The sequence below is a fragment of the Erpetoichthys calabaricus genome, chromosome 7, assembly GCF_900747795.2.
Source record: "Erpetoichthys calabaricus chromosome 7, fErpCal1.3, whole genome shotgun sequence".
NCBI lineage: Eukaryota > Metazoa > Chordata > Cladistia > Polypteriformes > Polypteridae > Erpetoichthys > Erpetoichthys calabaricus.
This window is the reverse complement of record NC_041400.2, coordinates 188,055,370-188,073,554: the sequence shown is the minus strand read 5'-3', so window position 1 is coordinate 188,073,554 and position 18,185 is coordinate 188,055,370. Positions and strand designations below refer to the sequence as shown.

General features: G+C 46.0%; 1 protein-coding gene across 1 annotated transcript in view; it reads left to right on the top strand.

The window, feature by feature from the left end:
- adamtsl7 (ADAMTS-like 7) overlaps positions 1 to 18,185 on the top strand; it is a 361,338-nt gene that overhangs the window by 240,376 nt on the left and 102,777 nt on the right. Inside the window, exon 5 of the mRNA XM_051929912.1 lies at positions 13,339 to 13,584. Within this exon, the coding sequence (XP_051785872.1) occupies positions 13,339 to 13,584 (246 nt within the window). The remainder of the gene's footprint in view (positions 1 to 13,338; positions 13,585 to 18,185) is intronic.

Genomic DNA, 18,185 nt, shown 5'->3' with positions numbered 1-18,185 from the left:
CCCTGAGCTTTTTCCTCAGTTGATGAGGCAGAATGGCATTAAAAGCACAAAGACCACGACCCTGACTGTGGTGCTGGCTTTGTCCAATTGAGAGAAGACTCTGTGGAGAACATCCTCCATACCTCTATGTGTCAAATGGGCAAACTTCAGAGGATCCAGATGTTCTGAAACCAGTTTCAGGACCAGCCTGTCAAAGCTCTTCATGATGTGTGAAGTAAGAGCAACTGGTCTGAACCCCTTGGCACAGGGCCGTCTTATAGGCCCCCGGGCAAGGCAGTGTACTGGGGCCCTCTACCTACACAACCACTCAGCAAGTCACAACATACATAGATTAGCATGGGGCCCCCGGGCAACTGCCCAGCATTCCCATGTGTTAAGATGGCCCTGCCTTGGCATCACTGGAAAGCTCTTTTCTTTGGCACTGGGACCATGCAGGATGTTTTCCACAGTTGAGGGAACCTTCTACAAATTTAGGGAAAAGGAGAACAGATGCTGAAGGGCTCCACAGAAGTCGGCCTTTGGTTTGTCACCACAGGTCACCTGCCTCTCTGTCGCAGTGCCCAGTAAGTAATGCCAGTCAAACTGGGTTGGGATTGGCTCCTGCCTTGTGTTGGATGTTTCCAGGAGAAGCTGTGGCTTCTCTCTTTTTGATTGGATGAATTAGGTTCAGAAAACCGTTGACTGGATTGCCCGCCTTGTGAAAACTCGGATGCTTTGGAGATCACAGACAGGATCAGCAGAGCTGCGCTACACAAATGAATGGATTAACTGCAACTCCTGCGTCTACGATACGGCAATACAACTTACTGAGATTTCAAGAGAGAAAAGCTCCCTGATAATAATAATAATAATAATAATAATCATAAAATCAACAGTCCACATAGTGAGGCAAACCAAAAAGCGAAGTGCAACGTTCTCTCAGATTGGATTCAAAACCAAAGCAGTCTGTAAGAAACGCCACAGGCAAGGCAAAAGGAACACAACTGTTCCGCTTGAAATGTCGGTGATTTTTCTGTTTATTTTTACTTGATGGTAAAGACATCTGGAAGTTGTAAAAATTATTAAAAGTTCTGTTTGGAAATCTTCCCATTATATACGTTATTTATTCATTCCAGATTAAACGCTCATTTGTTACTAATTATTATTTGTCCGTATTAAATGTACCGCAGAGTTGTTCAGAGCTACCAATAACGACGCTCATCATTGTCCTCAACTCGTCCCCATTGTATGGGAGCCACCAGAGGGACCACAAAATAATGCACAATTTTTAAAGACTAAATAAAATACTTTGTCATCCTCATTGCTATAAATAAAACTATGGTACCCTAACCAACCCTACTCCTAACTCATTTACTCATTTTATTTATGCATGTATGTATGTATATATGTATTTATTTATTTTTTTAAATTAATTTATTTATTTATATTCTCCTCTTCCCCTCACCCTATCCTTACCTTAAAGGTTGTGTTTATAGGGCCCTGAGTTTAATACTTGACCCAGGGTCCCTAATATTAATCACATCCCTATCCCTTGCCTAAGCTTAAAGTTTTTTTAAGCCGTAATGTTAAAATTGGTTTATTCATTTATATATTGTTCTTCCCCTCCCCTTACCCTTACCTTAAAGTTTGTATTTATGGGGCCCTGTGGTTAATACTTGACCCAGGGCCCTTAATTTTAATCCCATCCCTACCTTTTTTCTTATTTTCAATTTTTCTTTAATTGCCCTAATATTAAAATTAGTGGTTTTAGGGCTCTGATTTTTAAACAAATCGATTGGGGCCTGGGCGGCATGGTGGCGCAGTGGGTAGCGCTGCTGCCTCGCAGTTGGGAGATCTGGGGACCTGGGTTCGCTTCCCGGGTCCTCCCTGCGTGGAGTTTGCATGTTCTCCCCGTGTCTGCGTGGGTTTCCTCCCACAGTCCAAAGACATGCAGGTTAGGTGGATTGGCGATTCTAAATTGGCCCTAGTGTGTGCTTAGTGTGTGTTTGTGTGTGTCCTGCGGTGGGTTGCCACCCTGCCCAGGATTGGTTCCCTGCCTTGTGCCCTGTGTTGGCTGGGATTGGCTCCAGCAGACCCCCGTGACCCTGTGTTCGGATTCAGCGGGTTGGAAAATGGATGGATGGGTGGATGGATTGGGGCCTTAAAAGGAATCCCCTATTTTATCCTCTCTTAAAATAATTTTAATACTATGTATATATATTTTTAGCAAGGTTTTTTTATCTGCGGTGGGCTGGCGCCCTGCCCAGGGTTTGTTTCCTGCCTTGTGCCCTGTGTTGGCTGGGATTGGCTCCAGCAGACCCCCGTGACCCTGTGGTTGGGATATAGCGGGTTGGATAATGAATGCATGGATGGATGGTTTTTTATTTATTTATTACTTTAATTCTTTTTTTTTTTTTTTGCTGATTTTACATGCCCTTTTAAATATTTTAAATGTTCCTTTAGCCATATTTTAAAGATCATGACAAATTTTATATTTTTACCCCATGATGAGAAAATTAATCTTATGGAACATTATAACCGGTGTCACACACGTGTGAGTAGGAGACAGCTAAAGGGCTGTCCTAATCTTTCCTCATAACTCATCCCCTGTAGCCCCTCAATCAGCCTAGTTGCTCTTCTCTGGACCTTTTCTAGTGCTGCTATGTCCTTTTTGTAGCCTGAAGACCCAAACTGCACCCAGTGCTCCAGATGAGGCCTCACCAGTGTGTTATAAAGCTTGAGCAGAACCTCCTGTGACTTGTACTCCACACATCAAGGCGCTATATAATCTGACATTCTGTTAGCCTTCTTAATGGCTTCTGAACACTGTCTGGAAGTCAATAGCTTAGAGTCCAATCCTCTTCTTCTTTCGGCTGCCCCCGTAAGGTGGACTTTCGATTTTCCAACCGCCCATTGTGTATTCAAACCTCACATTTTTACTTCCTATGTGTAATTCTTTACAATTACTGACATTAAATTTCATCTGCCACAAATCTGCCCAAGCCTGTATGCTATCCAAGACCTTCTGCAATGATATAACGGATTCCAAATTATCTGCTAATCCACCTATCTTGGTATCATCTGCAAACATAACCAGCTTGTTACTTATATTCCTATCTAAATCATATTTATTAAAAATAGCAGCGGCCCTAGCACTGCCCCCTGCTGGTCACCACTCTTAACGTCACCCAGTTCTGATGAGGGTCCTTGCACATCACCCTCTGCTTCCTGTGTCTGAGCCAATTCTGCACCCATCTAACAACATCACCCTGAACTGCCAACCTCTCATGTGGCACCTTATCAAATGCTTTCTGAAAGTCCAGATCAATAATCTCATCTGCTCCACTCTGTTCGTATCCTTTTGTTGCCTCCTCATAGAATTCCAGCATGTTAGTAAAACACGACCTCCCTCTTCTGACCCCATGCTGACTGTTCCTAATAACTCCTGTCCTTGTCAGGTGTTGCTCGATCTTATCCTTAATAATTCCTTCCATTCATTTGCCTGTGATGCATGTTAAGCTTACTGGCCTTTAGTTCCTTGGATCTGCCCTGTCACCCTTTTTATATAATGGGATGATATTTGCCATTTTCCACTCCTTCGGAATCTCTCCAGTGCTCAGTGACTTCCTAAAAATATGTGTCAAGGGTTTATATCTGTACTCGCTAGCCTCCTTAAGAACTCGAGGGTAAGACACCAAAGGAGATCTTGATATGCCATTCATATTAAATAGTTTACACTTTCCCGTTAGAATAGCTTTTGCTATAACAAATAACAAATCACAGGGACAAACATTCAAAAAAGTTGGTTTATTTATTAGAGAGAAAGAAACTAAATTTAATCACGGGCAGTTGTACATTGCGTTGTCACGATGAAAGTCCAAAAACGGAATCAAAATTCAATGCGATATTCATGAAAATATAATTCAAAAAATTGTTTAAATAGTAAAAGTGTAAGTTTAAAACGTATTTGCTTGTTAAGTTCAAAGCCAAACAGAACGAAATCGTATAACGCAACGCATAACTCTAATGCAACATGAAACATGACAGGTAGACATGATGTTTGCACCCAACACACGTTTATTTACAATATATTTACAAGTATGAACACGCACGAACCCAGTGCCGCAGCACCAATCACCCCAAAAGTCCAGGCCTCTTTCCTCACTGCCTTTCTTCACCACCTCCACTCCTCCGAGCTCCGTCCGCTTCCACCCGACTCCAGCCATCGATTGGAGGGAGGCGGCCCCTTTTATAGTCCCCCGGATGTGCTCCAGGTGCCTCCCGGCAATCTTCCACCGGCAATCCCCAGTGTGGCGGAAGTGCCGGCCGCGCAACCATAAGCACTCCGGGTGTCCCCAGTCTTCCTTCCCCCAGCACCTCCGGGTGTGGCGGAAGTGCTGAGGGCCGGGGCTCTTCAGGCATGGGGGCGCCCCCTGGCGGTGACCACGGGCCCCTACAGGGCTGAGCTTCAAAGCTCTGTACCCGTGGTCCCCAACGCAACCAGGGCGGTCGCCCCCTCATGGTCTTCTGGAGGCGCAAGCCCTCCTTCGGTCCTCCTGGGCGTCCTGGCTGGGTAGAACCCCCAGCCACGTGCCACACTCTGATCAATTACTCGCTGTAATGTCAAATAGTTAGTTCTAGATAGATAGATAGATAGATAGATAGATAGATAGATAGATAGATAGATAGATAGATAGATAGATAGATAGATAGATAGATAGATAGATAGATAGATACTTTATTAATCCCAAGGGGAAATTCACATTCTCCAGCAGCAGCATACTGATACAATAAATAATATTAAATTAAAGAAAGATAATAATGCAGGTGAAAAACAGACAATAACTTTGTATAATGTTAAATGTTGGAATTGAAGAGTCGCATAGTTTGGGGGAGGAACGATCTCCTCAATCTGTCTGTGGAGCAGGACGGTGACAGCAGTCTGTCACTGAAGCTGCTCCTCTGTCTGGAGATGATCCTGTTCAGTGGATGCAGTGGATTCTCCATAATTGATAGGAGCCTGCTGAGCGCCCTTCGCTCTGCCACAGATGTTAAACTGTCCAGCTCCATGCCTACAATAGAGCCTGCCTTCCTCGCCAGTTTGTCCAGGCGTGAGGCGTCTTTCCTCTTAATGCTGCCTCCCCAGCACACCACTGCGTAGAAGAGGGCGCTTGCCACAACTGTCTGATAGAACATCTGCAGATGTTGAAGGACGCCAGCCTATTATGCATATGTAACAATTCCCATGAAAATAACAATCTGTTTAAATTGTACATCCGCATCCCCATTTGTGAGCAGCAGAACTGCGAAGTGGCTAGCGAGTAGCGCCCACCCGGGGGTTGATGATCAAAGCGAGCAGGGGGCAAAGCCCCCTAGTGTTCATTATGTTCGACACAGTAAGAGGTTTGGGGCAGGCACCCGTATACTTGAATAAGACTGCAGAATTGATAAATAGGTAGCGCAGTCGTGTACAGATCTGAGTCCAAAACAGAATTGAGAGCTGAAGGAGGTTGTCTGGCTTTTAAGGCGGGTCGGCGGAAGTGACGTCTTCGGACCCAGGCGGAATTTACCGTGTTTGGTCTGCGGAGATAACAGAGAGAGGGTTAGTGCACCCCGTGGGATTGTCTTCTTTGGGTCCTTCTAGCTGCCTCCCCTGCACACGTGTGTTACAACCATACAGTTAAACTGGCAATGTTCATTTCCCTGTTAAGTTGTAATGCGTTAGAAAGTAGTGTTTATAAAGTTGGCCATTCAAGATCTGGGAGGATATGTGAGAGGGAAGCGCTTGGCATCTGCCATGTGCTAGCAACTGCACCAGAATACAGCCTGTTCTGAAACAGAAATCGGTCTCCATCCAGTTCTTTTTGTCCCTAACTAGTGGGCTCCAACCCCTACTCGCTTTGCTCGTCCACCCTGAGGTTTGCTTTACCGGATATACAATTTAAAGAGATTTAAAGAGGGTCGTCCTCAATAGGATCACTTGCTCACCTACCAGCGACCGGAACAGTCTTACGCCTAAGAAGTCTACCATCGACCGCATCCTGGCACTGAGGGTTCTCATGGAGTGTAAACGTGAATATCGGCAGAGTTTCTTTGCAGCCTTTGTCGATTTTCACAAAGTGTTTAACTCAGTTGATTGAGCCACCCTGTGGGACATCCTGAGGGTTCACGGGATCACCTCGAGGTTGCTGGATATCATGGCCAGCCTGTCCACTGGTACTGGGAGTGCTGTGCAGAGTGGAGGCAGGACCTCTGCGTTTTTCCCAGTTGATTCTGTGGTCTGTCAGCTGTGTGTTCTGTTCCTATTCTGTTCAATGCTTGTATGGACTGGGTGTTGGGCAGGGTTGTGGTGTCCAGCGGCTGTGGGGCATCTGTTGGTGAAGAAAGATTCATGGATCTTGACTTTGCTGATGATGCTGTGATCTTCGCGGAGTCATTGGAGGCTCTAATCAGGTGTTCGAGAGATTGAGTGAGGAGTCTGAGTGTCTCGGCTTGCGAATGTCTTGATAAAAACCAAACAGCCAGGCCTTTAATGACCTCTTGGGCACGGCCATCAGCAGTGTGTCTGTCTGCAGAGAGAGTGTCGACCTCGTTGAGAGGTTTACTTACCTCGGCAGTGACATTCATGTCTCTGGTGACTAATCCTATGAAGTCAGTAGATGGATTGGGAGAGCATGGGAGGTCATGAGGTCACTGGAAAGGGGTGTGTGGCGCTCCCGATGTCTATGCAAAAGGACGAATGGCCAAGTCTTTAGAGTCCTGGTGCTTCCAGTTTTGCTATATGGACGCTAACCAGTGACCTGAGACGAAGACTGGACTCCTTTGGTGTCTCTCCGGAAAATCCTTGGGTACCGTTGGTTTGACTTTGTGTTGGTCATGGAGTCCCGAATGAGGCACACGACCTGCATTGTCAGGGTGTGTCAGTTACGGCACTACGGCCATGTGGTTTCCCCGAGGGTGATCCAGCTCGTAAGATCCTCATTGTTGAGGACCCGAGTGGTTGGACCAGACCAAGGGGTCGCCCAATGGTGGGACTGGATCGCGTTGTTGCAAACCAGGATCCCCGTTGTGTAGTGGGTGCAGCAACCCGCTGTGTCAGTGCATGCACCCCAATTTGACTTCACTTGTTATTTTCATGGGAATTGTTACCTATGCATTATTTTCACTTTTACTTTAAAACTTTTTGTAAAAACAATACTTGTCCTTTATTTTCGGCCCCGTGCGTGTGGTTAAGTCTCTTTCTCGCAGGACGTATAACGCCGCTCGTGTGGTGAGGGGGTGGGGGCTGAACACACGCTGCCGTTGAATCAGCTGCTGTCTTTCTGCTCCTGCTGCTGGCGAGCTGCGTGTTCTGCTTGTCGCGTATGGCGTCGATCATTTCAAAGCCTGTAGAGCAGCTGTCCTTTTGCGTTGTGAAAGGGGTGGGGGTGGCTGAACGCACACTAAGTAGAAGTGGTTGGATCATCTGCTGGCTTGCTGCTGCTGGCGAGCTGCATGTTCTGCTTGTCAGTTGTCATTGGTTTAGGAGCTGGGAGCACATGAAGCGTGTCTGCCAACAGCAATCCAACAACTGCTAGGTTAGATGTCCGTGAACTTGTTTTAAATGTTGTCTCACTGCCTTGTCTCGCGGGACGTCAAATTGTCCTCTGTGAAGATCACGTCTCGTCTCCCTAGTCTCCCTCCCAAGAATTTTTTTTTTATAATAGAGAGAAATGGATCCACCTTAGAAAAGAAGCTTTGTTACACAAGAATGAAACCATTGGAGACATCAGTAAAACCTTAGGATGACCAAAATCAAGTACCTGGTGTTTTGTCTTGGTAGAGTAATATATTGCTCTACTTTCCCCTATTTTATTATTAATATGTAGCCTTTGTCAGAATGCCTAATCTCACAGACTTACCACTGTTTATAAGGTATTATAGTATACTAGCCAACCTGCGGCGTAGCATATGCCGCATAATTATGTATTGATGGGTGAACACTTCCTGAAAGACACAGTTGTCCAAAATGGGGTTGGTTTTGAGGATACGACTGTAGGTGAATGAAAAGATGGAACTCTGGAGAGGGCAACATACAATACAGCGTTTTACACGCTGCATACAGCGATTCACTTCGAAGCATAGACACTGTTAAGACCATGGGATACCCCTCGCAAACTGTTTTACACGCTGCATACAGCGATTCACATCCGCGACAAACAAATTGTTTTACATGCTGCATACAGCGATTCACACCCGCGACAAATATGATTCTTCTTAGATGGTCCTGTCGTGTCCACCCTCGCACTCGAAGCATACACACTGCCTGGTCATGTGCCCACTCGCAAAAGCAACTAACAGAGACCTGCCCACCAACTGTAAGACCATGGGATACCTCTCGCAAACTGTTTTACACGCTGCATACAGTGATTCACATCCGCGACAAACATGCTTCTTCTTATGGGGTGGGTTTGAGGATACGACTGTAAAGGAACTCTGGAGAGAACAACATACAATACAGCGTTTTACACGCTGCATACAGCGATTCACATCGAAGCATAGACACTGTTAAGACCATGGGATACCCCTCGCAAACTGTTTTACACGCTGCATACAGCGATTCACATCTGCGACAAACAAATTGTTTTACATGCTGCATACAGCGATTCACTTGCCGTGACAAATATGATTCTTCTTAGATGGTCCTGTCGTGTCCACCCTCGCACTCGAAGCATACACACTGCCTGGTCATGTGCCCGCTCGCAAGAGCAACTAACAGAGACCTGCCCACCAACTGTAAGACCATGGGATACCCCTCGCAAACTGTTTTACACCCCGTATACAGCGATTCACTTCCGCGACAAACAAACTGTTTTACACGCTGCATACAGTGATTCACATCCGCGACAAACATGCTTCTTCTTATGGGGTGGGTTTGAGGATACGACTGTAAAGGAACTCTGGAGAGAGCAACATACAATACAGCGATTCACATCGAAGCATAGACACTGTTAAGACCATGGGATACCCCTCGCAAACTGTTTTACACGCTGCATACAGCGATTCACATCCGCGACAAATATGATTCTTCTTAGATGGTCCTGTCGCGTCCACCCTCGCACTCGAAGCATACACACTGCCTGGTTATGTGCCCGCTCGCAAGAGCAACTAACAGAGACCTGCCCACCAACTGTAAGACTATGGGATACCCCTCGCAAACTGTTTTAAAACCCCGTATACAGCAATTCACTTCTGCGACAAACAAACTGTTTTACACGCTGCATACAGTGATTCACACCCGCGACAAACATGCTTCTTCTTATGGGGTGGGTTTGAGGATACAACTGTAAGGGAACTCTGGAGAGAGCAACATACAATTGTCCGTGACTGAAAACTGGAGGACCGCCGCCGCGCCTCCACCTCCCAGAGCGAGGGACGGGGCTGGACGGCAGTCGCGCGCGGAGGATGGAATGGGGTGTGAGGGGAAGGACGCCCAGTGAGGACGATGTATTGATGGGTGAACAGTCATCTCTTAGTCATCGTTCAGTACACACTGCTTGCTCATGTGCCCGCCCCCAACTCCTCACCTGAATTGCTTTCGTCTGTGTTCAGTCCACATGCACTTGTGAGTCACGTTGACTATTCATTTTCCAAACACCGCCTCAGTCGGTTTCGTCTCTGCTACAGACCACATGCACCTCTGAGCCACTTTGACTTTTCATTGTTCTGTTTTGTCCGGGCCGGGTGAGGTTTCCCGTATTGAGTCTAATTAAGCCAAAGGCTCCACACCTGGTGGTGCCCTTCCATCAATTCCTTTAAGTTTCAGCTTTGCAACCATACTCCCCCCGGAATCCAAAGACTTTGGTTGCCCGGCGGATCATGGGAATAACGCCGCCAGATCGCCATTCGGCATCGTTTATGGTCGAAACTACGACGGTATGTGATCGTCTTTGAACCTCCGACTTTCGTTCTTGATTGATGAAAACATTGTTGGCAAATGCTTTCGCTCTCGCGCGAATTGTTGGTGGGCGAGGCTCCGACGTGCGTGTGCCATGGTCGGCTGCTTAGTGAATTGTTGGTGGGTGGGGCTCTGTGAGTTGGCGGGCGTGGCTGTCTTGCGTGCGCCTTGCTTGCCATGGACTTAGTGAATTGTATATATAGATAACTTCTCCCCACCTTCCCTACTACATCTATAACCTCAGGCAATTAGATGTAGTAAAAAGACAAGCAGAAGTTCAGTTACAGTTTAAATATAAATAATAACAATATGCAAAGTACATTTGAATATTGGCAACCATACAATCTGATTAAATGCTGATGTGTAGTTTCAGGTGGCACACAGACTTGTAGTTATTTAAAATGTCTCTAGTTAAAGCACTGTCGGGCAACTGGTGCGCCGCGGCACACTGGTGCACCGTGGAATTTTCTAGGGGCGCCGCGAAAACTTTTGTAAAATATTTAAAATTGCTAGTGTTTTTGAACTTTTGGTTGATTAAAAAGATAATGTTTAAAAAATATATTTTATGTTGGAAAAGCAGATAACGGTTAATCAGATTGTTGAATAAACGAATGTATTTATTTTGAATGCAAGTTAAAATTTTCGCTGTTCACCATTCATCATAATATCAACACCAGCGGTGTCAAAAACACATCTTGTGAGACTTAAAAAGTCTCGTTGTTAGAAGATTTCGCTCACTGTACGGATACGGAAATGAAGTCTAAGAAACGCGAGAGACTTCAAATGATCGACAAGGAAATGTGCGTCTGTCTTTCGAAAATTGATCCTCGCATCAATCTCATATGTGCTGAAAAACAATCTCAATGTTCACGTTAATTAAATTTAAGATTTATCCTTTGATTCCTTTATTAATAAAATGTCTTTCAAACTTGTAAAATTAACTGTTTTTATTGGCGATTGTCCATAGATTGTGTTGTCACGACTTTATTTATGGGCAGTCCCTCAGGTGCGCCGCGGAAGAAAATTTTTGGACTTAGTGCGCCGCAACTCGAAACAGGTTGCCTTTCACTGAGTTAAAGCATCATTCAACTCAGCTTCCTTCAGAACAGGCCACAAGCCTGTTCAATATGGCTGCTAAGCTGTGCTCTTCTTTGTGTTGTCTTCATCATCCGATGTTAGTAAGAGAGAGAGAATGTGGTTGAACAAGCAGATTTATAGATTCTCTGTCCAACCCCTACAGCCAATAGGACATCATGATACTTAAAAGCTTCTGATCCAAGCCAATTCCAAACTGCCATACTTCAGAGCAATGGGGGAATACAACATCTTAAAACCTGCCACCCCCCCAAGACCATATGTCTTTATGGCTTTCTTGCGGGGGCTGAAAGACTTTAGCAGAGAAACAGTCGCCAAACTAATTTAAGGCACACCCCCCCCCCAACTCTGTTGTAAAATTCAAAGAGACCCATTCCTAAAGGGGGGGGGGACGGTAAACACTCACTAATGTAACACTAAATTACATTGCTTTGCCTAAATTACAAATAAAGACATACAAAATATTTATCAAGTTATATGCAAAATCTTACATCACAACATCTGGAATATCATAATAATAAATAATAATAATAATTCATTACATTTATATAGCGCTTTTCTCAGTACTCAAAGCGCTCTCCACACAGGGAGGAACCGGGAAGCAAACCCACAATCTTCCACAGTCTCCTTACTGCAAAGCAGCAGCACTACCACTGCGCCACCTGTGAGGATACATGAAGAAGAAAGAACACAGTGGTGAGCTCAAAAATCACAAAGGGACTGGTGGGCCAAGGAAGACCTCCACTGCTGATGACAGAAGAATCCTCAGTAAGGTCAAGAAAAAGCCCCCAATGCCTGTGCAACAGATCAGAAACAGTCTTTAGGGGGCCGATGTGAGTGCGTCACACCTGTCATCGAGATATCAGTGTTTTTGGTATTGGGGGACCCTAAAATGTCAAGAACCAGAGATCGAAATTTTTAGGCGAATCTAAAGCTTTCGCTCCTCCCACATAGACGACAGGTTACGATGGTGGGTTGGTGCAAAGCAAAAATTGCTTGCCGTCTGTTCTGACATCACTAGCACTTTTTTTGGGTTTCTCTCTCATCATTTTGAATTCTTTTTCTGACAGAATATTTACAGCAGGGCGGCACGGTGGCGCTGCTGCCTCGCAGTTAGGGGACCTGAGTTCGCTTCCCGGGTCCTCCGTGCGTGGAGTTTGCATGTTCTCCCCGTGTCTGCATGGGTTTCATCCAGGTACTCCGGTTTCCTCCCACCATCCAAAGACATGCCGGTTAGGTGCATTAGCGATTCTAAATTGTCCCTAGTGTGTGTGCTTGGTGTGTGTGTGTGTGTGTGTGTGTGCGCTAGCGCCCTGCCTGGGGTTTGTTTCCTGCCTTGCGCCTTGTGTTGGCTGGGATTGGCTCCAGCAGACCCCCGTGACCCTGTAGTTAGGATATAGCGGGATGGATAGTGGATGGATGGATGGTTATATTGGCTATTTATTTGATTTTATTGTATATTGTGATGGGCGGCTACAGCCATTACCCAGCCAGGATGCCAGCTGGATGGAAGGACTACCTCCCCTTCTAGGCACACTGGCGAGTTGGAGTTTGGTGCAGCCCTGTTGGGTTCATTGGGGCGGGGCGGGGGGGGGGGTGTGTGCCAGGGAGAGCTGCAGAGCCTTACCTTGCACTTCCATTGAAGCTGGGAGTGATTCCAGGTAATGCTAATGGGTCACACTGGAGCACTCCCAGGAGCAACATAACAGGGACCGACTCACTCCATTCAGAGAGCTAGAGTCGGGAGGTGGAGGACAAAGCTTGTGAGGAGGAGTGGAGGCGGACAAGAAACAGCGAGGATGAGAAAAGAAGAAGGAAAAGAATTGGGTTTGGTGCTTTGTACTGTGTTACTGTGGGGAGCACAAAGGAAAAGTGCATCCCCAGTTATAATGAAGGTGTGTTGTGTGGCAAGACTGGGCTCTGGGCCTGTTGTGTCCTGGTTTGGGGAGCTGTACGCCCCCCGGTGTCCACTCTGTTGTCTATTTAGTGTGTTGTTTCTGTGGTGTATGTTGCTATATGTTACACCAGGGCTCATGGAGATACTTTGGCTCATCTAACTCTGTGCCTGTATACAGCTGCTGATGACAATAAGGTAACCGTGACCGTGACCTAAAGCCACTTGACGGGACACTCTTGACGTGAACATTTCTTGAATAGCCAGGATCTCCACTTCTACTATTTGACGTGGCAGCTTCTCCTCGATTCACAAGTCCTTTGTATGGATGTCTCTTAGTCTCCACGAGGTGGATAACGGATGGATATTTACAGCAGATGGGGCCTGTGCTGTACGCACATACTGATGTATCGGCGTCTTTTTATTTTTCTAGGTATCGAGCCTCTAAATGGACAACTGGGGGTCTACACAACGCACGGGCAGAGGTACATCTCACCCCATGGAAACGGAGAGAACCTTGTTAATGGTTTCGACGCTCATCAGTTCTCTCAGGAGCCCTCGGCATCTACGACTTTGCAGCCCTTTGGGTCTGAGCATTTGGAAGACAAAAAAGAACGACGCAATGCCTACAACTGGAAGTTCACTGGAAACAGCCGATGCAGTGCTTCCTGTGGAGGAGGTAAGTGATACTTCATTACCTTTACAAGTAAAACAGGAAATGAGGGCCGCTCAATGCAGTTTGAATTTTCTTTATCAGCTTGCTAAATGTAAGTAGGTCTGGCAAAAACATCGAAAGGAACGTTAGTCTTGACGTATTTGATATGAATTGTGATCTTCTTTCAGTTTTCCTGGGTTTTTACTGATGGATACAATTTGTAAATTACATTGTTTTTGGGGCATCTCAACCCATGGAGTTCCATTTAGTTATTTGTCATCTAGGGGTGGCGTGGTGGCACAGTGGTAGCACTGCTGCCAGTCAGTAAGGTTAGGGTAGTGTGGTTAGGCTGTACTGTATCTGTCTACCCTGAAACTGCTGGACCAGACCTTTGCTGTGCAAACTGAGACAACAGATTAAGTGACAATATAACTTAACCAGGGGGTTCCCCCCTGCTCGCTTCACTCGCCAACCCCCCTGGCCTGCATGACGCACCAGCCACTTTGTGTCTCTGCCGCTCGCGTTGTGAAGAGGGTGGGCTGAACGCACCCCAAGGAGAGGCGGTCGCTCCTCCGAAACTCCCTCTTAAACGGTGATACAATGGGACACAAATAACAGTTGTTTCTTTTCCTCTTCCTCTTCCTCTTTGCTCGATCAGCTGCTTGCTTGAGTGGCACAATTCTTGCTACTCAAAGTGCTTTAGTGAGTGACCAGGGATGCCACTTCAACCACCGCCAATGTGTAGCGCAGCTGAACAGGATGACTTGTTCTGAAGTGCAGGGGGGATGGCTGCTCAAAAATGGATGAAGTGATGGACTATCAAATAGAAATTCAGTTTTTATCTCTGCAATGGGTGACAGGGCCTGTTAAAGCCCACTGCGGCACTCCTTGTGTGATTTTGGGCTATATATATTCACTAATAGGAGATCAAAATAATAATACACTGGTACCTCGGCATACGTCCTTAATCCGTTCCAGATCGTTGGACTTATACCAAACAGGACTTATACCAAAACAAATTTTTCCCATAAGAAATAAAGGGAAAATGATGAATCCGTTCCCATGAAAGAAAATCCTATCGTTATTGGCATATTATACATTGATGGGGTTGTATAAAATAATTTAAACACTACTTAATACTAAAATACATAAATACAAAAGCAATTAGATGAAACAAGGGGGGCTCCGCCCCCTGCTCGCTTCGCTCGCCTACCCCTACCGTTGGGTATCCTGAAATACATTAGTCGAGGTCGTTCGTCTTGGAGCCGTGCCCGCTTTGCTTGCGGCATTTCAGACGCGTGTTGTAGGCGCCTGCGTTCATTGATCTTATCCAGGCGGGCTCGTGTTTGTATATCTGTCAGTCGAGCTCGTTCGTTTTGAACCCGTGCCTGGTTTGCTTCCGCAGTTTCAGACACGCGTTGTAAGCGCCTGCGTTCATTGATCTTATCCAGGTGGGCTCGTGTTTGTATGGTTGAGCTGTATTGTGTTTGCATTCGGTGTAAAGCGTTCAGCGGTTTGTACAATCCCAAGGAGCACATTATTCCTAACTTCACTCCGCAGTAGTGCCACTCACAATATGGCGGTGACGCCTGCGCCTTCTGTAGTTGTGCCACTCACAATATGGCGGCAATGCCTGCGCCTTCCGTACTATCATTGTGGACCTGTGGGGCTGCCGTAGCCTCTTCTGTTTGAATCTGGGCTGCAGCACAGAATCCTCTTTTTTGTGTGGCTGTGCCGTTAGTCGTTAGCTATGGGCGCGTTGTTGCTTCATTTCTCACTCACGTCAGTTGAGCACTTTCGTTTTTGGGCCGTGACTCCTTCGGTCGTGGTGGATACGACTTCGATTGCGGTTTATGAGACGCGTGCTGTACGCGCCTGCACAGTATGTCTCATGGTCCCATCACCGTGTACCTGCGTCCATGCCATCCGGTTTCTCGGTTAGTAATATGGATAAATGAAAATTTAACCTCACTTTACCTTGCTGAGAAGAGTCGAGTGCCTTCTAAGACTGCTGTTTAACGTCTTTTAACCTCCTTTATCTTCCTCTTTTCCTCGATCCATCTATCCCCCCGTTCCTGGTGCCGACGCGTATATATACATCCACCCTAATATCGGCAGAGTTTTCTTTGCAGCCTTTGTCGTTTTTCGCAAAGCGTTCGACTCAGTTGATTGAGCTGCCCTGTGGGACATCTTGAGGATTTGCGGGATCCCCTCGAGCTTGCTGGATATCATGGCCGGCCTGTACACTGGTACTGTGAATGCTGTGCAGAGTGGAGGCAGGACCTCTGTGTTTTTCCCAGTTGATTCTGGGGTTCGTCAGGGGTGTGTTCAATACTATATAACCGACATTCTGTTAGCCTTCTTAATGGCTTCTGAACACTGTCGGGAAGTCGATAGCTTAGAGCTCCTAAATCCTTCTCATAAGGTGGACTCTCGATTTTCTGACCTCTCATTGTGTATTCAGACCTCACATTTTTACTTCCTATGTGTAATACTTTACATTTACTGACATTAAATTTCATCTGCCACAAATCTGCCCAAGGCTGTATGCTATCCAAGTCCTTTTGTTATGACATAACGGATTCCAAATTATCTGCTAATCCACCTATCTTGGTATCATCTGCAAACTTAACCAGCTTGTTACTTATATTCCTATCTAAATCATTTATACAGTGCATCCGGAAAGTATTCCCAGCGCATCACTTTTTCCACATTTTGTTATGTTACAGCCTTATTCCAAAATGGATTAAATTCATTTTTTTCCTCAGAATTCTGCACACAACACCCCATAATGACAACGTGAAAAAAGTTTACTTGAGATTTTTGCAAATTTATTAAAAATAAAAAAACTGAGAAAGCACATGTACATAAGTATTCAGAGCCTTTGCCATTAAGCTCAAACTTGAGCTCAGGTGCATCCTGTTTCCCCTGATCATCCTTGAGATGTTTCTGCAGCTTCATTGGAGTCCACCTGTGGTAAATTCAGTTGACTGGACATGATTTGGAAAGGCACACACCTGTCTATAGAAGGTCCCACAGTTGACAGTTCATGTCAGAGCACAAACCAAGCATGAAGTCAAAGGAATTGTCTGTAGACCTCTGAGACAGGATTGTCTCGAGGCACAAATCTGGGGAAGGTTACAGAAAAATTTCTGCTGCTTTGAAGGTCCCAATGAGCACAGTGGCCTCCATCATCCATAAGTGGAAGAAGTTCGAAACCACCAGGACTCTTCCTAGAGCTGGCCAGCCATCTAAACTGAGCGATCAGGGGAGAAGGGCCTTAGTCAGGGAGGTGACCAAGAACCCAATGGTCACTCTGTGAGAGCTCCAGTGTTCCTCTGTGGAGAGAGGAGAACCTTCCAGAAGGACAACCATCTCTGCAGCAACCTACCAATCAGGCCTGTATGGTAGAGTGGCCAGACGGAAGCCACTCCTTAGTAAAAGGCACATGGCAGCCCACCTGGAGTTTGCCAAAAGGCACCTGAAGGACTCTCAGACCATGAGAAAGAAAATTCTCTGGTCTGATGAGACAAAGATTGAACTCTTTGGTGTGAATGCCAGGCGTCACGTTTGGAGGAAACCAGGCACCGCTCATCACCAGGCCAATACCATCCCTACAATGAAGCATGGTGGTGGCAGCATCATGCTGTGGGGATGTTTTTCAGCTGCAGGGACTGGGAGACTAGTCAGGATAAAGGGAAAGATGACTGCAGCAATGTACAGAGACATTCTGGATGAAAACCTGCTCCAGAGCGCTCTTGACCTCAGACTGGGGCGACGGTTCATCTTTCAGCAGGACAACAACCCTAAGCACACAGCCAAGATATCAAAGGAGTGGCTTCAGGACAACTCTGTGAATGTCCTTGAGTGGCCCAGCCAGAGCCCAGACTTGAATCCGATTGAACATCTCTGGAGAGATCTTAAAATGGCTGTGCACCGACGCTTCCCATCCAACCTGATGGAGCTTGAGAGGTGCTGCAAAGAGGAATGGGCCAAACTGGCCAAGGATAGGTGTGCCAAGCTTGTGGCATCATATTCAACAAGACTTGAGGCTGGAATTGCTGCCAAAGGGGCATCGACAAAGTATTGAGCAAAGGCTTTGAATACTTATGGACATGTGATTTGTCAGTTGTTTTATTTTTAATAAATTTGCAAAAACCTCAAGTAAACTTTTTTCACGTTGTCATTATGGGGTGTTGTGTGTAGAATTCTGAGGAAAAAAATGAATTTAATCCATTTTGGAATAAGACTGTAACATAACAAAATGTGGAAAAAGTGATGCGCTGTATTTATTAAAAACAGCAGCGGCCCCAGCACTGCCCACTACTGGTCACCACTATTAACATCACACAATTCTGATGAGGTTCCTCACACCATCATCCTCTGCTTCCTGTGTCTGAGCCAATTCTGCACCCACCTACACACCACACCCTGAACTCCCACTTCTTTTAGTTTGATGCCCACCCTCTCATGTGGCACCTTATCAAATGCTTTCTGAAAGTCCACATCAATAATCTCATCTGCTCCACTCTGGTCGTATCCTTTTGTTGCCTCCTCATAGAATTCCAGCATGTTAGTAAAACACGACCTCCCTCTTCTGACGCCATGCTGACTGTTCCTAATAA